Source organism: Anolis sagrei, chromosome 5, assembly GCF_037176765.1.
Source record: "Anolis sagrei isolate rAnoSag1 chromosome 5, rAnoSag1.mat, whole genome shotgun sequence".
NCBI classification, from domain to species: domain Eukaryota; kingdom Metazoa; phylum Chordata; class Lepidosauria; order Squamata; family Dactyloidae; genus Anolis; species Anolis sagrei.
The window spans coordinates 3,600,734-3,622,773 of record NC_090025.1 but is presented as its reverse complement, the minus strand read 5'-3'; the positions used below and the strand labels follow the sequence as shown (position 1 = coordinate 3,622,773).

The window sequence follows — 22,040 nt, the reverse complement described above, 5'->3', positions numbered from 1 at the left end:
CCTTCTGCACCAGAAACTAGAGTTGATGTGGTCTATCCAATGGCAAAAACTGATTCGTGGCATACCTTCTGCATCAGAAACTGGAGCTGATGTGGTCTATCCAATGCCAAAAACTGATTTGTGGCATACCTTCTGCATCAGAAACTAGAGCTGATGTGGTCTATCCAATGCCAAAAACTGATTCGTGGCATACCTTCTGCATCGGAAACTAGAGCTGATGTGGTCTATCCAATGCCAAGAACTGATTCGTGGCACACCTTCTGCATCAGAAACTAGAGCTGATGTGGTCTATCCAATGCCAAAAACTGATTCGTGGCATACGTTCAACATCAAAAACTAGAGCTCTTTTTTTGCAGAAACTAGAGCTAATGTGGTCTATCCAATGCCAAAAACTGATTCGTGGCATACCTTCTGCACCAGAAACTAGAGCTGATGTGGTCTATCCAATGCCAAAAACTGATTCGTGGCATACCTTCTGCATCAGAAACTGGAGCTGATGTGGTCTATCCAATGCCAAAAACTGATTCGTGGCATAGCTTCTGCATCAGAAACTAGAGCTGATGTGGTCTATCCAATGCCAAACACTGATTCGTGGCATACCTTCTGCATCAGAAACTAGAGCTGATGTGGTCTATCCAATGCCAAAAACTGATTCGTGGCATACCTTCTGCACCAGAAACTAGAGTTGATGTGGTCTATCCAATGGCAAAAACTGATTCGTGGCATACCTTCTGCATCAGAAACTGGAGCTGATGTGGTCTATCCAATGCCAAAAATGGATTTGTGGCATACCTTCTGCATCAGAAACTAGAGCTGATGTGGTCTATCCAATGCCAAAAACTGATTCGTGGCATACGTTCAACATCAAAAACTAGAGCTCTTTTTTTGCAGAAACTAGAGCTAATGTGGTCTATCCAATGCCAAAAACTGATTCGTGGCATACCTTCTGCACCAGAAACTAGAGCTGATGTGGTCTATCCAATGCCAAAAACTGATTCGTGGCATACCTTCTGCACCAGAAACTAGAGCTGATGTGGTCTATCCAGTGCCAAAAACTGATTCATGGCATACCTTCTGCATCGGAAACTAGAGCTGATGTGGTCTATCCAATGCCAAAAACTGATTCGTGGCATACCTTGTGCATCAGAAACTAGAGCTGATGTGGTATCCCTGAAGGAGTCAAAGCAGAGTATAAATAAACATAACAACAACAACAATAACAGTATTAAGGAGAACCAGAATGAAAACAGGCCTCTCCTGGGGCTTTATTGGGACTTCTTCAGGTACAGAAGATATTTGCTTCCTCCACTTAAATGGGAGGCAATTATTCTGTCTTTGCAAAGAAGGGGAGGGGGGAGGATGCCACACCCCTCTTCCACAATTGAGTGGGGGTCCTGACCCCACTGAGACCCCCCCCCCAAAAGGAGCCATTTTCACAGGAACCAGAAGCACTTCCTCCAGGCCTTCCTGGCCTCTCCTCTCGTGGTCAGCCGGGCGACCGGCATGGGCTGGCAAGGGGGGCTTGGGGGTCCCGTTGTGGGGGCCACTGGGGGGCTACCCGGGCGCAGCTCAGCCTTGACGGTGCTCAGCACTCGCTGGAGGCGGCCTTCCTGCTGCCGGAAGTCATGCTCCACGCTGGAGGCAAGGAAGGAGAGAGAGAAGGAAGGAAGGAAAGAAAGTAAGAAAGAAAGAGGTCAGCTGCCCTTTGGGGGAACCCAAGAGCGTCTTGCTAGGAAAGCAACAGAAGGGATCTTACTCCACAGGGGAAGGTGCTCAACCACTTGGGATGTGGGATTCCTCCAGGAAGGACACAGGTCACATGCAATACCTTTGCTGGGCTTGGGGCATGTTCACCCTTCCTGACCTGCAGGCCAGTTCAGGGGACACAAGGGTGTGTGTGTGTGTGTGTGTGTGTGTGTGGGAGGGGGGTGATGAAGAAGAGGCCAGAATGGGGTCTCCTTTGCTAGCCCCTAACAGCTCCCCACATGCTGATCATTTAGAGACAGTGCCCCCTCCACTCCAAACAAAGCAGGGGGGGGGGGCAGACAAGAAAGGAAGGAGAGAAAGGAGGGAGGAAAGCAGGAAGGAAGGAAGGAGAGAAAGGAGGGAGGAGAGAAAGGAGGGGGGGAGGAAAGAAGGGATGGAGGGAAGGAAGGAAGGAAGGAAAGGAAGGAGGGAGGAAAGCAGGAAGGAAGAAGGGAAGGTGAGAAAGGAGGAAGGGAGGGAGGGAAAGAAGGGATGGAGGAAAGAAAGGAAGGAAGGAGAGAAAGGAGGGAGGAAAGCAGGAAGGAAGGAAGGAGAGAAAGGAGGGAGGAGAGAAAGGAGGGGGGGAGGAAAGAAGGGATGGAGGGAAGGAAGGAAGGAAGGAAAGGAAGGAGGGAGGAAAGCAGGAAGGAAGAAGGGAAGGTGAGAAAGGAGGAAGGGAGGGAGGGAAAGAAGGGATGGAGGAAAGAAAGGAAGGAAGGAGAGAAAGGAGGGAGGAAAGCAGGAAGGAAGGAAGGAGAGAAAGGAGGGAGGAGAGAAAGGAGGGAGGGAGGAAAGAAGGGATGGAGGGAAGAAAGGAAGGAAGGAAAGGAAGGAGGGAGGAAAGCAGGAAGGAAGAAGGGAAGGTGAGAAAGGAGGAAGGGAGGGAGGGAAAGAAGGGATGGAGGAAAGAAAGGAAGGAAGGAGAGAAAGGAGGGAGGAAAGCAGGAAGGAAGGAAGGAGAGAAAGGAGGGAGGAGAGAAAGGAGGGAGGGAGGAAAGAAGGGATGGAGGGAAGGAAGGAAGGAAGGAAGGAAAGGAAGGAGGGAGGAAAGCAGGAAGGAAGAAGGGAAGGTGAGAAAGGAGGAAGGGAGGGAGGGAAAGAAGGGATGGAGGAAAGAAAGGAAGGAAGGAGAGAAAGGAGGGAGGAAAGCAGGAAGGAAGGAAGGAGAGAAAGGAGGGAGGAGAGAAAGGAGGGAGGGAGGAAAGAAGGGATGGAGGGAAGGAAGGAAGGAAGGAAGGAAAGGAAGGAGGGAGGAAAGCAGGAAGGAAGAAGGGAAGGTGAGAAAGGAGGAAGGGAGGGAGGGAAAGAAGGGATGGAGGAAAGAAAGGAAGGAAGGAGAGAAAGGAGGGAGGAAAGCAGGAAGGAAGGAAGGAGAGAAAGGAGGGAGGAGAGAAAGGAGGGAGGGAGGAAAGAAGGGATGGAGGGAAGGAAGGAAGGAAGGAAGGAAGGAAGGAAAGAAAGGAGGGAGGAAAGCAGGAAGGAAGAAGGGAAGGTGAGAAAGGAGGAAGGGAGGGAGGGAAAGAAGGGATGGAGGAAAGAAAGGAAGGAAGGAGAGAAAGGAGGGAGGAAAGCAGGAAGGAAGGAAGGAGAGAAAGGAGGGAGGAGAGAAAGGAGGGAGGGAGGAAAGAAGGGATGGAGGGAAGGAAGGAAGGAAGGAAAGAAAGGAGGGAGGAAAGCAGGAAGGAAGAAGGGAAGGTGAGAAAGGAGGAAGGGTGGGAGGGAAAGAAGGGATGGAGGAAAGAAAGGAAAGAAGGAGAGAAAGGAGGGAGGAAAGCAGGAAGGAAGGAAGGAGAGAAAGGAGGGAGGAGAGAAAGGAGGGAGGGAGGAAAGAAGGGATGGAGGGAAGGAAGGAAGGAAGGAAAGAAAGGAGGGAGGAAAGCAGGAAGGAAGAAGGGAAGGTGAGAAAGGAGGAAGGGAGGGAGGGAAAGAAGGGATGGAGGAAAGGAAGGAAGGAGGGAAGGAGGAAAGCAGGAGGGAAGGTGAGAAAGGAGGATGGGAGGGAGGGAAAGAAGGGATGGAGGAAAGAAAGGAAGGGAGGGAGGGGGGAAGGAAGGAAGGGAGGAAAAGAAGGGATGGAGGAAAGGGAGGAAGAAAGGAGGGAGGAGGAAGAAGGAATGAAGAAAGGAAGGAGGGAGGGAGAAAAGAAGGGAGGGAGGAAAGAAGGGATGGAGGAAAATAAGAAGGGAAGGAGGGAATAAGAAAGGAACAACAACAACAAAACTTGATTTATATATCGCTCTATCTAGCTGAGAGGACTCAGAGCGGTTTCCAGGGAGGGAGGAGAGAAAGAAGGAAGAGGGGAGATAAGAAAGAAGAGAGGAAGGAAGGTAGGAAGGGAAGGAAGGAAGGGGAGGGAGGAAGGAATGAGAGAAAGAAGGAAAGGAGGGAGGAAAGAAAGGAAGGAAGGAGGGAGGGGTGCAAGAAAGAAAGAAAAGGAAAAAGGTAGGGAGGAAGGAAAGAAAAGAAGGAAGGAAGGAAGGAAAGAAGGAAAGGAGGAAGGATAGAAGGGAAGGAGCAAAAAAAGGAAAGAAGGAAGGAAAAAAGGGATAGAGAAAGGAAGGAAGAGAGGGAGGAAGGATAGATCCCTTCTGCCTTGTGGCTGCTGATGCTCAGGCATTTCTTCCCATGGCTAGACTACTGCAATGCGTATCCTCTAGACCTGTTCCAAGGGTTGATGTTTAAGGGGCCAAAGGACCACTTAAGGGGCTGTTTTGTGATTCAGTCCTCACTGCTGGTGGGGTCTGCTGGACCTCACCCACCTCCTCTGGAGGGTCAGTTGGGCTGGAGAAGGGCAAGAAGGGGTCAGAAGCCCCCCCCCTCCTCCCCAGCCAAGGCCTGCTTGCTCCCTTCTGCTGCCTGCGAGTGCTCCCTCTTCTCCAGAGATCCCTTGGCGCTCTCCTGCCAAAAGAGGAGGGAGCCCAGGCCAGATAGATTGTTGAAAGGGGGGGGGGGTCCTCATGCTTTGGGGGCCTAGGAGATGTATGTGCATGTGTGTGTGTGTGCATGTGAGAGAGGAAGAAAGCGCGTGATGCAGCCACCCGTGTCCGCCGCTGCCTCTGCCTCTGTCAAGCGGGCACGTCTCACCCGGCACCTCGGCAGCACGCAGGGACACCCGTCAGTCCCAATTAAGGCTGAGGTCTCCTCTGTGCTGCGTGTGGGGAGGGGAGGGGGCCGGTCCTTGCACACACAGAGAGGCAGGCAGAGATAGAGAGGAGGGAGAAACATGGAGGAGAAGGTCAAGCGAGGTGGAAGAGCAGCAGGGTTGAGACAGAAAGGGGGGGGGGGCTCTTGCTGCAGACCCCAGGCTCCTCCAAGTAGGAGGCAGAAGACCCCTCCCCACTTAGGCAAGGGCTGGGCCCTCTGCTGCCACAGAGGGGGTCCGCAGACATTGCTGGGGGGCTACCAAGGTCAGGAAAGGGGCCAAATAGTCGGTCTCTTGACCAAGGGGATGGCTCCCCAATGCCACTAAAGCAGCCCTGGGCAAACTTTGTAACTTGGGAACCGCATGCTAGTACTCCCTGCTAAGAGGACTGGCTGCCCATTGATGGAAGGGAAGGAAGGAAGGAAGGAAGGAAAGAGAGAAGGAAGGAAGGACGAAAGGGAGGAAGGAAAGGATGGAAGGAGAAAGAGGGAGAGAAGGAAGGAGGAAGGAAAGTGAGAAGGAAGAAAGACAAAAGGGAAGGAAGGAAAGAAGGGGAGAGAAGGAGGGAAGAGAAGAAGGAAGGATGAAAGTGTGGAATGAAATGGACGGAGGGAGAAAGAGGGAAGGAAGGAAGGGAAGGAGGGAAGGAGGAAAAAGAGAAGGAAGGAAAGATAAAAGGGAGGAAGGGAAGGAAGGAAGCAGAAGGGAAGAGAGGGAAGGAGGGAGGAAATAGGGAAAGAAGGAATGACAAAATGGAAGGAAGGAAGGATGAAAGAGTGGAAGGATGTAGGGAAGGGAACGAAGAAGGAAAGAGAGAAGGAAGAAAGGAAAAACAGGAAAGAAGGAGAAAGAGGGAGAAAGGAAGGAAGGGAATGGAGGGAGAAATAGGGAGGAAGGAAGGAAGGAAGGGAAGGGAAGGAGGAAAAAAGAGAAGGAAGGAAAGGTAAAAGGGAGGGAGGGAAGGAGGGAGGGAAGAGGGAAGAAAGGAAAGACAAATGGGAGGGAAGGAAAGATGAAAGGAAGAAAGGGAACGAAGAAGAAAAGAGAGTAGAAAGAAAGACAAAAGGGAAGGGAGGAAAAGGGAGAAAGAGGGAGAGGGGGAGGAAAGAGGGAAGGATGAAAGGGTGGAAGGGAATCGAGGGAGGGAAAAAGAGGAAGGGAAGGAAGGGAAGGTGGAAAAAAGAGAGAAAGAAGGAAAGGTAAAAGGGAGGGAAGGAAGGAAGAAGGAAGGAAGGAAGAAGATGGAGAGAAGGAAGGAAGGGCAGGAGGAAGGAAAGAGAGAAAGAAGGAAAGGTAAAAGGGAGGGAAGGAGGAAGGAAGGCGGAAGTAAGGAGGGAGGAAGGAAGAAGGAAGGAAGAAGATGGAGAGAAGGAAGGAAGGGCAGGAGGAAGGAAAGAGAAAAGAAATGAAAAATAAAAGAGTGAGGGAAGGAAGGACGAGAGGGTGGAAGCGAAGGAGAAAGAAGGAGGGAAGGAGGAAGGAAAGAGAGGAGGGAAGGAGAAAGAAGGAAGGAAAGAGAGAAGAAAGGAAGGATAGGATGATGAGAGACAGTAGGGTCTGAGAAAAGAGCCCAAAGGGCTTGGGTTTGCCTATACCTGTACTAAAGAGTTATAGCACAAGCATGGGCAAATGGTGGCCCTCCAGGTGTTTTGGACTTCAACTCCCACCATTCCTAACAGCTTTGGCCCTTTTCCTTTTCCCTTTTCCATTTAAGCTGCTGAGGGGGAAAAGGAAAGGGCCGGAGACTGTTAGGAATGGTGGGAGTTGAAGTCCAAAACAAACCTATGGCCCTGGTCATGGAGACAAAGCCACAACAGAGTCCTGCTGCTGGACACAGAAGCCTTCTCTCCCCAGCTTCCTGTCCCTGAGGCCTCACCTGTAAATGACGCAAGCACAGTCCCGGCACGTGCCACAGTTGGCAACATCTTGCCCCGTCCGGTAAGAGCAGCGCCTGCAAGAGAGGCAATGGACACACAAGGGGGTCAGCAGTTTGGAGGTACTTGCTCCCCATCCTTGCATCCCATGGCATCTCGAACCCAGGGCCCGGAAGCCGGTTGTCCCCGGAAAACAAGTGCAAGAGGCAAGGAAGAAGGCACCTTGTCAGGTTTCACAATGTATTGTAATGTAATATAGCTGAGTCATGCACTGCTAATGGGCTTCTATTGGAAATGCTGAGTCATGCATTAACTGTATATAGGGAGTCATTTGGGGAATGTGTTCTGGCCTAGTCCAGGTGATTGTGAATGATGCAATCCTGGGTCTGAGTTAAGTTAATGAGTTGGGAACCAATCAGAGATTGCTATGTGTAATTGTATAGAATTGTATATAAGGAAGTCATGTACAGTGTAGTCTCTCTCCTTGTGCTGTGATGTTGTTCGTCGAAGGCTATATGTAATTAAAAGAACCTGTCTGCTAAGACAAGATATAACTGTATGCTGCGGTAAGTTTGTAATATCATCTAGACTGGGGCCAGGCATGTGCTCAAGTGTATGTGAAAGGTTCCAGAGTGACTGCAGGCTGTGGGACCAGTCGACTGAAAATACTGTGCAGGAAGAAGCTACTGGAAAGCGTCGAAGTTGTGCAACTGATCTGCTGCTGAATTGTGAAGTTGATCTCAACACACCTTCTGGATCCGAACTTCAGTGGAGGGAAAGTAGTGCCCTCCCAGAATCCCTTCTAGTGCCTGCCCCCCCCCCCCCCCGGTCCCCTTTCAAGGAGGCCACAGGTGTGCATCTGACAATAAAGTTGTCCTATTGTATTTTACAACACTACGAAAAGGAAATAACAGAAAAATGCTGGCAATCAAAGGAAGGAGGAAGTCTGTGATCAAGGCCTCTTCGTCATAGAGGATGGAGCAACAGCAACCCCCTGTGGCCGCAATTGAACACAACCTCCAAGACGCCGAAGTTGGGAAAAATGCTGATGTAATACTCTGTTTCCCCAAAAATAGGACATCCCCTGAAAATAAGACCTAGGAGAGGTTTTGCTGAATTGCTAAATATAAGGCCTCCCCTGAAAGTAAGACCTAGCAAAGTTTTTGTATGGAAGCCAGGTATTTTTCAGTCCTTATTTTTTTGTCGTCCTGTGCGTGGGGGACAGTATATTTATTATATACTAGCTGTACCCACCACATGTTGCTGTGACCAACCTTCCCTCCCTCTTTTTCTCTTTCTTTCTTTCTTTCTTTCTTTCTTTCTTTCTTTCTCTCCTTCCTTCCTTCCTTCCTTCTCTTCTTCTTCCCTTCCTCCCTTCTTTTCTTTCCCTTCCTCTTTCCCTCCTTCCTTCCTTCTCTTCTTCTTCCCTTCCTCCCCCCCTTTTCTTTCCCTTTCCCTTTCTCTCCTTTCTCCCTTCTCTACCTATTCTTGGACTGCAACTCCCAGCAGTCCTCCTGATCAATTGATCCACCTACCTACCTTTCTCTATCTAATCTATCTATCTTATCTATCTGGAGGATTGCTGGGAGTTGCAGTCCAGGAATAAGAAATTGGAAATATGCAGGGATGGGGATGCTCTCAAAGAGATCTAAGGAGAAGAAAGATTGCAGATTGGGAGCAATTCATTTCGATCATCCTCCTCTCCTAAAGGGCCTGGTCTAGGGGATGCTGGGAGTTGTAGTCCAGAAGAGAGTGTGGATATGCTATTGGGCATTTTGTTTGCCAGGGTGAGTTGTTTTGCACCTGCGCTATAGCGGTTTTTTTTTTACTTTTTTTGGTTTGAATTGATTGAATTAATCATCCTCCTCTCCTAAAGGGCCTGGTCTAGGGGATGCTGGGAGTTGTAGTCCGGAAGAGAGTGTGGATATGCTATTGGGCATTTTGTTTGCCAGGGGAAGTTGTTTTGTGCGTGTACTATAGCGTCTTTTTGCTTTTTAGGGTTTTTTGATTTTTTGAATTATTCTTCATGGAAAAATAAGATATCCCCTGAAAATAAGACCTAGTGCAATTTTGGGAGCAAAAATTAATTATTTTCGGAGAAACTGGGCACTTCTCTCTGTTGTTTGTCCTGTCTGTTTAATGGCATTGAATGTAGAATCATAGAATCATAGAATCCAAGAGTTGGAAGAGACTTGGTGGGCCATCATCCAGTCCAACCCCATTCTGCCAAGAAGCAGGAATATTGCATTCAAATCACCCCTGACAGATGGCCACCCAGCCTCTGCTTAAAAGCTTCCAAAAAAGGAGCCTCCACCACACTCCGGGGCAGAGAGTTCCACTGCTGAACAGCTCTCACAGCCAGGAAGTTCTTCCTCATGTTCAGATGGAATCTCCTCTCTTGTAGTTTGAAGCCATTGTTCCGCATCCTAGTCTCCATGGAAGCAGAAAGGAAGCTTGCTCCCTCCTCCTCCCTGTGGCTTCTCCTCACATACTTATACATGGCTATCTCCTCTCATGCTTCTCTTCTTCAGGCTAAACATGGCCAGCTCCTTAAGCCACTCCTCATAGGGCTTGTTCTCCAGACCCTTGATCCTTTTAGTCGCCCTCCTCTGGACACATTCCAGCTTGTCAATATCTCTCTTGAATTGTGGTGCCCAGAATTGGACACAATATTCCAGGTGTGGTCTAACCAAGGCGGAATAGAGCATGGGGAGCATGACTTCCCTAGATCTAGACACTAGGCTCCTCTTGATGCAGACCAAAATCCCATTGGCTTTTTTTGCCGCCACATCACATTCCTGGCTCATGTTTAACTTGTTGTCCACGAGGACTCCAAGATCTTTTGCACACGTACTGCTCTGATGTGCTCTGTGATCTGCATCAATAGGAGCCTAGTGTCTAGATCTAGGGAAGTCATGCTACCCCTCTATTCTGTTTTGGTTAGATCACATCTGGAATATTGTGTCCAGTTCTGGGCACCACAATTCAAGAGAGATATTGACAAGCTGGAATGTGTCCAGAGGAGGGCGATTAAAAGGATCAAGGGTCTGGAGAACAAGCCCTATGAGGAGCGGCTTAAGGAGCTGGGCATGTTTAGCCTGAAGAAGAGAAGGCTGAGAGGGGATATGATAGCCATGTATAAATATGTGAGAGGAAGCCACAGGGAGGAGGAGGGAGCAGATCAAGGGTCTGGAGAACAAGCCCTATGAGGAGCGGCTTAAGGAGCTGGGCATTTTAAGCCTGGAGAAGAGAAGGCTGAGAGGGGATATGATAGCCATGTATAAATATGTGAGAGGAAGCCACAGGGAGGAGGAGGGAGCAAGCTTCTTTTCTGCTTCCCTGGAGACTAGGACGCAATGGGACAATGGCTTCAAACTACAAGAGAGGAGATTCCACCTGAACATGAGGAAGAACTTCCTGACTGTGAGAGCCGTTCAGCAGTGGAACTCTCTGCCCCGGAGTGTGGTGGAGGCTCCTTCTTTGGAAGCTTTTAAACAGAGGCTGGATGGCCATCTGTCAGGGGTGCGTTCAATGCAATATTCCTGCTTCTTGGCAGAATGGGGTTGGACTGGATGGCCCAGGAGGTCTCTTCCAACTCTTTGATTCTAGGATTCTATGATCTGCCCTGAGTCCCCATCAGGGTGAGAAGAGCAGAGTATAAATGCTGTAAACGAATAAATAAACACATTCTGTTCTATTCTCACCCGTCCCGCTGGGCCTCCTTCTTCTCGAGGTCCTGGATGACCCCCAGAAGCACCCGGATGGTCTGCTGGCTGGTCTCCAGGACTCCCTCCAGGGACCGCAGCCGGGAACGGATGTCGCCCTGCGATGCCGCCGAGTGCCCTTCCTCCTCCTCCTCCTCCTCTTGCTCTTCTGTCCTCTTGCCGATGGGCACCAGCTGCAGCAGGTTGTGGACGTGGCACAGTGCCCCGGCCGGCATCGGGGAGAGGCTACGGCACGGGATCCTGGAGGGCAGGAGGCTCTTGGGCCCCATAGGAGAGGGCTGTCGGCTTTGGAGAGGCGGGCAAGCGGCCGGCTGGGCCCCAAGGCACATGGGGGAGGCTGGTGGAGGTGGTTTCCCTGATGTGGTAGAATTTGGGGGGCTTCCACGGGGGAGCTGGGGGGCTGCCTTTTGGGGGCAGGACTCCCGGAGAAGGGGAGAGGCAGGGCGGGGGTCTCTCTGAGCGAGAGGATAAGGGGGAGGGCTGCCCCTCTGCGGCTTGCATTGCGAAGCAGGACTGAGTGGGAGACCGGGGTACGGCGGGCAAGGGCACCACGGGGGTGGCAGCCTCGAAGGGCACAGAGCGGCTCCACTTTGGGGGCACGGCTGGGTGCGAGATAAGGGGTCTGGGGGCTGGCTCTGTGCAGAGAGGCAGGCGACCTCAGGGGTGCTACCGCTGCGGAGAGGGGCCGCCCAAGAGGGTCTCCGCAGGCTGGGTGAGGTCTGGATGGCAGTGCTGGCACAGGACTTGTGGGGAGGGGGCTGTAGGAGTGGCTGTGCCTGGGGCCAACTCCTCCGGGCAGAGTTGGCCCCTAGGCGCTTGGGGGCGGCAGAGGCACAAGGGGTGTTCCGGGTGGGGGGCTCCTCGGCGGCACTGATGCTCTCCTCCAGGTCCTTGAAGCGCACTTGCAGTCGCCGTTGTGCGCGTCCCTCGGCACCCGGCGAGTCGCGTCGCAGCAGCACTGACCGCACCGTCATCGCTTTCTCCTCAGGGGCCACACTCGGGGGGCCCAAGCTGGGGCCCGCCTCCTCCTTGCTGACCATCGCGCCCCCGGCCCCCCAGCCCACCGGTCAAGGCCTGCCACGGCCCATGACCTTTTGCCCTTCCGCTCAGAGATGGGAATGAGGTAAGTCGGGGGCGCAAGGCATCTCTTGGCTGGAGAGCAGCAATGTCCAGGGTCTTGGCTGGAAGACAGGTCGGAGTCTGGAGGGTCATCGCTGGTATGGGCCCAATTGCAGCCCCATGGTCAACCACAGGCCCCAGTCGCTTTCTCAGAGTCTGAAAGGCTGGCCATCACTGGTTAGGAGAGGACTCTCGACTGGCCGGTGAAGAGGATGGGAGGCAGGGGCAGCCATCGTCCTCAGGGGGGCTTTGGTCACTCGTAGGGCAGGGAAGAGTCCGGATGTCACTGCTGGACCATGACCGTTCCCACCAGAAGTCGGACCTACAGAGAAGAGAAGCCACCATGTCAATGAGGTTCCCTCAACCATCACAATGGCCCTTTATAGGAACAATCCTGTATTTCCCAAATTATGTGTTGCATTTCATCCCTGGATTGCACAAGTCTCTTGTGTCATCAAGTCTCCAGTCCTAAGAAGAACGGCCTGCCTCAGGGGAGCGTGCTTGCTCCATCCATGTTCAACATCTACACAAATGACCAGCCACTGCCAGAAGAGACAGAGAGTTTCACCTATGCTGATGATCGTGCCATCACTGCTCAAGCAGGGAGCTTTGAGACGGATATCACAAAGGACGACCACCTCACCCGCCTCATAAGAAACCTGCTACAAAACAGGAGCTTTTTTGTTGAGTTCCAGGGCCAGAGAAGCAGATGGCGGACACAGAAGAACGGCCTGCCTCGGGGGAGTGTGCTTGCTCCATCCATGTTCAACATCTACACAAATGACCAGCCACTGCCAGAAGAGACAGAGAGTTTCACCTATGCTGATGATCGTGCCATTACCGCTCAAGCAGGGAGCTTTGAGATGGTTGAACAGAAGCTCTCCGAAGCTCTAGGTGCCCTTACTGCCTATTACAGGGAAAACCAGCTGATCCCTAATCCATCTGAAACACAGACATGTGCTTTTCACCTGAAGAACAGACAAGCATCCCGAGCTCTGAGGATTATTACCTGGGAAGGAATCCCACGGGAGCATTGCAGCACACCCAAATACCTAGGAGTCACTCTGGACTGTGCTCTGACCTACAAGAAGCACTGCCTGAACATAAAGCAAAAAGTGGGCGCTAGAAAAAACATCATACGAAAGCTGACTGGCACAACCTGGGGATCACAACCAGACACAGTGAAGACATCTGCCCTTGCGCTGTGCTACTCTGCTGCTGAGTATGCATGCCCAGTGTGGAACACATCTCACCACAATAAAACAGTAGATGTGGCTCTTAATGAGACATGCCGCATTATCATGGGGTGCCTGCGCCCTACACCACTGGAGAAATTACACTGCTTAGCCGGTATCGCACCACCTGACATCCGCCGGGAAGTAGCAGCCAATAGTGAAAGGACCAAGGCAGAGACATCTCCAGCTCATCCCTTGTTTGGGTATCAGCCAGCACGTCAACAACTTAAATCTAGAAATAGTTTTCTAAGATCTACAGAGACACTCACTGGAACATCTCAGCAAGCGAGAGTCCAAAAGTGGCAGGCCCAAACCCAGCACCTCAATCCGTGCGTAATACCAGATGAGAGATTCCCTCTTGGGCACACAGAGGACTGGGAGACTTGGAAGGCTCTGAACAGACTGCGCTCTGGCACCACGAGATGCAGAGCCAACCTTCAGAAATGGGACCACAAAGTGGAATCCACGACATGCGAGTGCGGAGAAGAGCAAACCACTGACCACCTGCTGCAATGCACCCTGAGCCCTGCCACATGATGCACAAGGGAGGACCTTCTTGCGGCAACACCAGAGGCACTCCAAGGGGCCAGAGACTGGTCAAAGGACATTTAATCAGCTACCAAGTTTGCAAAATTTGTGTTTTGTCTGTTTGTTTGCTTTGTTCTGTTAGAAATGTAATATAATGGACTGGTTGCTCTGACACAACAAATAAATCCCAACAACCAGTCTCCCCAAGTGGGCCCATCAGAGGCCTTTGCTGCCCCCACAAAGAGACTGAATGCCACAAAAGGGGGGTTGCCACCAAAAAGGCTCTGCTACTGCCTGACTTCCTTCCTAGAGGGCCGTGCTGGAGGAAGTGGGTCAGCCGAAGTGTCCGACTCGCTCCGTCCCCACACCTACCGCCCTCGGTGGAGTAAGGCTACCCCTTTAAGAGAGGCTGGAGCAGGATTACAAAACAGAAAGAGACCCGCTTTGATCTCTCTGCAAAGGAAAAAAGAAGGCAACTGGAAAAGCAGCCCCTTCAGCATAAACAGGGGATGAGTCGCAGCAAACGCCAGCCAAGCGGAAGCCAACGCTAAGAATAGCAGCTTAGCAGCCGATGCCGCCTCCGCCACTGCATAGCCTTCCTTCAGGGGGGCAAAGGCAGCTCAATGGGGATTTGGGGAGGGGGAGATAGATAGGCCTGAAGAGACCCTTATGTGTGTCCCACTCCCACCTTCAGCTGTTGCCTTCTTGCAAACATGGCCCTTGCCTCCTGCCTGCTTGCCACATGCCACCAACGCCTGCCTCGAGCCGCCAGTTCAGGTCTTTGCAAGCAGACCGGTCCCAGGCCGTTCCCTTTTGAGCAAGTGCTCCGCTTGACCGTCAAATGTCACTTTCTGTTTGATGGGATCCTTTGAGAGCTGCACGTGGATGCTTTTGGCTCACACTTGCAAGATAATTGGGTGCCGGCTGCAGACGGGGACACACAAGGACACCCTCCAGAACCACCCGTGAAGAAGTTGCAACTTTGGCCATCTCTCCGGGTGTTTTGGACTTCAACTCCCACCATTCCTCAGCCTCAGCCCCCTTCCTTTCCCCCCTCAGCGGCTTAAGTGTTGCTTATGAGCCCAACAGTCAGTTTGACTATGGTTATGGGCCCAGCACTCAGCTTAACTTTGGTTATGGGCCCAGCACTCAGATTAATACCGCCCTGAGTCGCCTTCGGGCTGAAATGGGTGAGATAGAAATAATGTAAATAAATAAATTAACTATGATTATGGGCCCAGCACTCAGCTTCACTTTGGTTATGGGCCCAGCACTCAGCTTGACTATGGTTATGGGCCCAGCACTCAGCTTCACTTTGGTTATGGGCCCAGCACTCAGCTTCACTTTGGTTATGGGCCCAGCACTCAGCTTCACTTTGGTTATGGGCCCAGCACTCAGCTTGACTATGGTTATGGGCCCAGCACTCAGCTTCACTTTGGTTATGGGCCCAGCACTCAGCTTGACTATGGTTATGGGCCCAGCACTCAGCTTCACTTTGGTTATGGGCCCAGCACTCAGCTTGACTATGGTTATGGGCCCAGCACTCAGCTTCACTTTGGTTATGGGCCCAGCACTCAGCTTGACTATGGTTATGGGCCCAGCACTCAGCTTCACTTTGGTTATGGGCCCAGCACTCAGCTTGACTATGGTTATGGGCCCAGCACTCAGCTTCACTTTGGTTATGGGCCCAGCACTCAGCTTGACTAAGGTTATGGCCCCAGCACTCAGCTTCACTTTGGTTATGGGCCCAGCACTCAGCTTGACTATGGTTATGGGCCCAGCACTCAGCTTCACTTTGGTTATGGGCCCAGCACTCAGCTTGACTATGGTTATGGGCCCAGCACTCAGCTTCACTTTGGTTATGGGCCCAGCACTCAGCTTGACTATGGTTATGGGCCCAGCACTCAGCTTCACTTTGGTTATGGGCCCAGCACTCAGCTTGGCTATGGTTATGGGCCCAGCACTCAGCTTCACTTTGGTTATGGGCCCAGCACTCAGCTTAACTATGGTTATGGGCCCAGCACTCAGCATAAATAGAAGTTGGCAACAAAATAAGGAGAAAAGAGACCTTGTTCACAAGGAAGGAAAGGAGGAAGGGAGGGAGGCAGGAAGGAAGGAAGAGAGGGAGGGAGGGAGGAGAGAAGGAGAGAAGGAAGGAAGGGGAGAGGTAAAGAAGGAAGGAAGGGAGGGAGGGAGGGAGGAAAGGGAGAGGGAAGGAAGGAAGGGAGGGAGGGAGTGAGGAAGGGGAGAGAGAAAGAAAGAAAGAAAGTAGAGGAGAGAAGGAAAGAAGGAAGGAAGTGGAGAGGTAAAGAAGGAAAGAAGGAAGGAGGGAAGGAAGGAAGGAAGCGGAGAAGGAAAGAAGGGAGGGAGGGAGGGAGGGAGGGAGGGAGGGAGGAAAGGGAGACGGAAAGAAGGAAGGAAGGAAGGAAGGAAGGGGGAGGGAAAAAAGGAAAGAAGGAAGGAAGGGGAGAGGGAAAAGGAAGGAAGGAAGGAAGGGAGGGAGGGAGGGAGGGAGGGAGGGAGGGAGGGGGGGAGAGGTAAAGAAGGAAGGAGAGAAGGAAGGAAGGAAGGAAGGAAGGAAGGAAGGAAGGAAGGAAGGAGAGAAGGAAAGAAGTGAGGGAGGGAGGGAGGAAGGGAGGAAAGGGAGAGGGAAGGGAGGAAGGAAGGAAGGAAGGAAGGGGAGAGGGAAAGAAGGAATGAAGGAAGGAAGGGGAGAGGGAAAGAAGGAAGGAAGGAGAAAAGGGAGGAAGGAAGGAAAGGGTTAACTTTGGTTATAGGGCCAGCACTCAGCATAACTTTGGTTATGGGCCCAGCACTCAGCTTAATTTGGTTATGGGCCCAGCACTCAGCTTAACTTTGGTGATGGGCCTAGCACTCCACTTTGTTTATGGGCCCAACACTCAGATTAACGATGGTTATGGGCCCAGCACTCAGCTTAACTTTGGTTATGGGCCCAGCACACAGCTTAACTATGGTTATGGGCCCAGCACACAGCTTAACTATGGTTATGGGCCCAGCACACAGCTTGACTATGGTTATGGGCCCAGCACACAGCTTAACTATGGTTATGGGCCCAGCACACAGCTTAACTTTGGTTATGGGCCCAGCACTCAGCTTAACTTTGGTTATGGGCCCAGCACTCAGCTTAACTATGGTTATGGGCCCTGGGCACAGCTTAACTATGGTTATGGGCCCAGCACTCAGCTTAACCTTGGTTATGGGCCCAGCACTCAGCTTAACTATGGTTATGGGCCCAGCACTCAGCTTAACTTTGGTTATGGGCCCAGCACTCAGCTTAACTTTGGTTATGGGCCCTGGGCACAGCTTAACTATGGTTATGGGCCCAGCACACAGCTTAACTATGGTTATGGGCCCAGCACACAGCTTAACTATGGTTATGGGCCCAGCACACAGCTTAACTATGGTTATGGGCCCAGCACACAGCTTAACTATGGTTATGGGCCCAGCACACAGCTTAACTTTGGTTATGGGCCCAGCACTCAGCTTAACTATGGTTATGGGCCCAGCACACAGCTTAACTATGGTTATGGGCCCAGCACTCAGCTTAACTTTGGTTATGGGCCCAGCACACAGCTTAACTATGGTTATGGGCCCAACACACAGCTTAACTATGGTTATGGGCCCAGCACACAGCTTAACTATGGTTATGGGCCCAACACACAGCTTAACTATGGTTATGGGCCCAGCACTCAGCTTAACTTTGGTTATGGGCCCAGCACACAGCTTAACTATGGTTATGGGCCCAACACACAGCTTAACTATGGTTATGGGCCCAGCACTCAGCTTAACTTTGGTTATGGGCCCAGCATGCAGCTTAACTTTGGTTATGGGCCCAGCACTCAGCTTAACTATGGTTATGGGCCCAGCACTCAGCTTAACTTTGGTTATGGGCCCAGCACTCAGCTTAACTATGGTTATGGGCCCAGCACACAGCTTAACTATGGTTATGGGCCCAGCACTCAGCTTAACTTTGGTTATGGGCCCAGCACTCAGCTTAACTATGGTTATGGGCCCAGCACTCAGCTTCACTTTGGTTATGGGCCCAGCACACAGCTTAACTATGGTTATGGGCCCAGCACACAGCTTAACTATGGTTATGGGCCCAGCACGCAGCTTAACTTTGGATATGGGCCCAGCACTCAGCTTAACTATGGTTATGGGCCCAGCACTCAGCTTAACTTTGGTTATGGGCCCAGCACACAGCTTAACTATGGTTATGGGCCCAACACACAGCTTAACTATGGTTATGGGCCCAGCACTCAGCTTAAGCAGCTGAGGGGGGGAAAGGAAAAGGCCTTAGGCTATTAGGAATGGTGGGAGGTGAAGTCCAAAACACCTGGAGGGAGGGCCAAAGTTGGCCCAAGCCTGCTTTAGCCAGTCCTTGACTCACAAAAGCAGGGAAAGCAATGCAATGGCCCATTGAGGGAACCATTGCTGGATGTACATTCCTACTCTGCCATGGAGTACAATCCCCTCAGGATCATTGCAATCCTCTTCCAGGGAAGCAAACAATGCTTGGAATCCCACACCAAGGATTGCATAGGGCTCTCATTCATGGCATCCCAACAGATTGACAGCAACTTGGCAGCAGTTCACAACAACACTTATAGAATCCTAGAGTTGGAAGGGTCTCCAAGGGCCATCCAGTCCAACCCCGTTCCGCCAAGAAGCAGGGAAATTGCATTCAAAGCACCCCCGACAGATGGCCATCCAGCCTCTGTTTCAAAGCCTCCAAAGAAGGCGCCTCCACCACACTGAATCATAGAATCCTAGTCTTGGCAGAGACCTTGTGGGCTGGGATTGCAAAGCGATGGGAGTTGCAATACCTGCACTCCCTTCCTAAGACCATTACAACTGCCAACAATGATGGATCAGGACCACAATTTACACAGAGAGACCACATGACCCACTCTACATCCTGGTGCGGTTTGGAAGAATTTGACCATGGATGATGGGACTTGCAGTCACTTCACTCACTTCCTGAGACCACTGAGACTACTGAGACCTCCTTTTCTCCTTCCTGAGACCAATGACTGATCAAGACCAAACTTGGCACACAGAGTCCCCATGACCCACTCTACATCCTGGTGCACTTTCAAGGAGGACAGACCATGGATGATGGGACTTCAAGTACCTCCACTCCCTTACCAAGACTGCTGCAACCGTCATCTAATGTCCGTTCAAAACTAAACTTGGCCCACAGAGCCCCCATGACCCACTCTACATCCTACTGCGGTTTGGAGTAGGGCATACCATGGATGATGGGACTTGAAGTACCTCTACTCACTTTCTGAGACTGCTGTGACCTTTAACAATGACTGAAAAACACCAAACTTGACACATAGACCTCTCATGACCCACTTTACGCCCTGGTGTGGTTTGACTGTGGATCGAGCATGGATTATGGGAGTTGCAGTACCTTCACTCACTTCCTGAAACCGCAGTGACACTCATCCAAATACCAATAAAGACCAAACTTGGCACGGAGAGCCCCCATGGCCAACTCAACATTCTGGTGATGTTTGAGGGAGACTATGGATGACGGGACTTGCAGTACCTTAACTCACTTTCTGAGACTGCGGTGACCCTCATCCAATGACTGATCAAGACCAAACTTAACACAGAGAGCCTCCATGACCCACTCTCCATCCTGGTGCAGTTTAGAGGAGGATGAACCACAGATGATGGGACTCGCAGTACCTTCACTAACTTCCTGAGACCACTGCGAGCCATATAAATAACTGATAAAGACCAACCTTGATATACAATTCCTTTCTCAAATAACCCGGGCAACGCCGGGTCCCCAAGCTAGTAATAATAATAAAAACTTTATTTATACCCCGCCACCATCTCCCCATTGGGGACTCGGGGCAGCTTCCATGGGGCCAAGCCCACACAACAAATTACAACAGAATAAAACCGAAAACGCAAACAATAAACAACAACATCATCATAATTACAAACACATATGAATACATAATAATATAAAATTACAATAAACACAATCACAATGACATTGGGTGGGCTACATGCAATGGTTGAAAGAAAACTAATTAAAAACTAATTAAAAACTCGAGTGAGATGGGAGAAGCAGGTTATTTGGGGAAGAGGGCTCATTAAAACGGGCTTTGTGGAATTAAGCTTTCCTATACTCCAATGACAGGTGGATACTCCTTTCCTGTAGTTTGAAGACACAATCCAAGCCCTCCTGACAGATGTACATCTAACCTCTGCTTGAAAACACCTAGAGATGGAGACTCACTACCTCTGAGGATGCTTGCCATAGATGCAGGCGAAACGTCAGGAGAGAATGCCTCTAGACCATGGCCATATAGCCCGAAAAAACCTACAACAACCCACCAGAGGCGGTCGCATAATATCCCACTTTGAGGCAGGACTGGTCAAAACAATTCTAGAGACTGAAAAGATGAGGGAGGGAGGGAGGGAGGGAGGGAGGGATCCCAGAGGTCATCCAGCCCAACCCTCTTCTTTCTGCAGGTAGGGAGGCACCATCCAAGCCTTCCCGACAGACAACCATGCAGCCCCTGCTTCAGAATCACAAGAGAATCATAGAATCATAGAATCCTAGAGTTGGAAGAGACCTCCTGGGCCATCCAGTCCAACCCCATTCTACCAAGAAGCAGGAATATTGCATTCAAATCACCCCTGACAGATGGCCATCCAGCCTCTGCTTAAAAACCTCCAAAGAAGGAGCCTCCACCACACTCCGGGGCAGAGAGTTCCACTGCTGAACAGCTCTCACAGGCATAGAATCATAGAATCATAGCATCCTAGAGTTGGAAGAGACCTCCTGGGCCATCATCCAGTCCAACCCCATTCTGCCAAGAAGCAGGAATATTGCATTCAAAGCACCCCTGACAGATGGCCACCCAGCCTCTGTTTCAAAGCTTCCAAAGAAGGAGATTCCTGGACAGGAATGGGCAAATTTCGTCCTTCTAGGTGTTTTGGACTCCAACTCCCACTTTCCTCCAGCCTTGAGAAGGTGCTGCTTCCAGGATTCATGGGGTTGGAGACCCCCTCCCCCAAAAGGAGCCCTCCCTCGCCTTCCCACGGTTACCCACGCGAAACTCTCCGGAGCGAAGTTCTGCCGCCGCCGCCGCCGCTGCGCCTTCAGCCGGGATTGCGAAGGGAAGCAGCAGCGTGGGGAGGGAGACTCGCGTGTCTGTGGAGGGCAGGGCTTTGAGGGGGGCGGGGCCTGCGAGGGGAGGGGGAGAAGGGGAGGGCGGGGGAGGGACCCTCAGCTAGCCTTGGGCTGCGACTCCCCAGCACACATGGAAAGCACAAGAATGGCCATCAGGCAGCTTCATGGGGTAACATTAGGAAATGTGGACCATTTCTGCTCCCTTGGCAGCCACCTCTCCACCAAAGTCAACATTGACACTGAAATTCACCACCGCCTGAGCTCTGCGAGTGCAGCATTTTTCCGAATGAAGCAGAGAGTGTTTGAGGACCGGGACATCCGTAGGGAGACCAAGGTGCTTGTCTATAAAGCTATTGTCCTCCCAACCCTGATATACGCCTGCGAGACATGGACTGTCTACAAACATCAAGACTGAAATACAACACCGCCTGAGCTCTGCGAGTGCAGCAATTTTCCGAATGAAGCAGAGAGTGTTTGAGGACCGGGACATCCGTAGGGAGACCAAGGTGCTTGTCTATAAAGCTATTGTCCTCCCAACCCTGCTATACACCTGCGAGACATGGACTGTCTACAAACATCAAGACTGAAATACAACACCGCCTGAGCTCTGCGAGTGCAGCAATTTTCCGAATGAAGCAGAGAGTGTTTGAGGACCGGGACATCCGTAGGGATACCAAGGTGCTTGTCTATAAAGCTATTGTCCTCCCAACCCTGCTATACACCTGCGAGACATGGACTGTCTACAAACATCAAGACTGAAATACAACACCGCCTGAGCTCTGCGAGTGCAGCATTTTTCCGAATGAAGCAGAGAGTGTTTGAGGACCGGGACATCCGTAGGGAGACCAAGGTGCTTGTCTATAAAGCTATTGTCCTCCCAACCCTGCTATACACCTGCGAGACATGGACTGTCTACAAACATCAAGACTGAAATACAACACCGCCTGAGCTCTGCGAGTGCAGCAATTTTCCGAATGAAGCAGAGAGTGTTTGAGGACCGGGACATCCGTAGGGATACCAAGGTGCTTGTCTATAAAGCTATTGTCCTCCCAACCCTGCTATACACCTGCGAGACATGGACTGTCTACAAACATCAAGACTGAAATACAACACCGCCTGAGCTCTGCGAGTGCAGCATTTTTCCGAATGAAGCAGAGAGTGTTTGAGGACCGGGACATCCGTAGGGAGACCAAGGGGCTTGTCTATAAAGCTATTGTCCTCCCAACCCTGCTATACACCTGCGAGACATGGACTGTCTACAAACATCAAGACTGAAATACAACACCGCCTGAGCTCTGCGAGTGCAGCATTTTTCCGAATGAAGCAGAGAGTGTTTGAGGTCCAGGACATCCGTAGGGAAACCAAGGGGCTTGTCTATAAAGCTATTGTCCTCCCAACCCTGATATACGCCTCCAAGACGTGGACTGTCTACAAACATCAAGACTGAAATACAACACCGCCTGAGCTCTGCGAGTGCAGCATTTTTCT

The 22,040-nt window shown here is 51.3% G+C and overlaps 1 protein-coding gene across 2 annotated transcripts; it reads right to left on the bottom strand.

Moving 5' to 3' along the window:
• Nucleotides 1-1,217: 1,217 nt before the first annotated feature.
• On the bottom strand, nucleotides 1,218-20,579 carry LOC132775526 (INSYN2B protein-like). Of its 2 annotated transcripts, none has more exons than XM_060776245.2 (4): nucleotides 20,473-20,579; nucleotides 10,467-11,928; nucleotides 6,765-6,839; nucleotides 1,218-1,635 (listed from the first exon to the last, which is right to left on the bottom strand). In XM_060776245.2, the coding sequence occupies exons 2-4, from the start codon at nucleotides 11,525-11,527 to the stop codon at nucleotides 1,434-1,436; spliced, it is 1,338 nt and encodes a 445-aa protein (XP_060632228.2). In that variant the 5' UTR covers nucleotides 11,528-11,928; nucleotides 20,473-20,579; the 3' UTR covers nucleotides 1,218-1,433. The 2 variants fall into 2 exon arrangements, with proteins under 2 accessions (XP_060632228.2, XP_067324547.1); XM_067468446.1 differs by having other exon boundaries at nucleotides 20,480-20,579.
• Nucleotides 20,580-22,040: the final 1,461 nt, after the last annotated feature.

Excerpts from the sequence above, each read along its gene's own strand:
- LOC132775526 (XM_060776245.2), bottom strand. The coding sequence starts at position 11,527 with ATGGTCAGCAAGGAGGAGGCGGGCCCCAGCTTGGGCCCCCCGAGTGTG. Across the intron at positions 6,840-10,466 it reads AAGGAGGCCCAGCGGGACGG|GCGCTGCTCTTACCGGACGG; the intron begins GTGAGAATAGAA and ends CCTCTCTTGCAG. Across the intron at positions 1,636-6,764 it reads TGTGCTTGCGTCATTTACAG|CGTGGAGCATGACTTCCGGC; the intron begins GTGAGGCCTCAG and ends CCTTGCCTCCAG.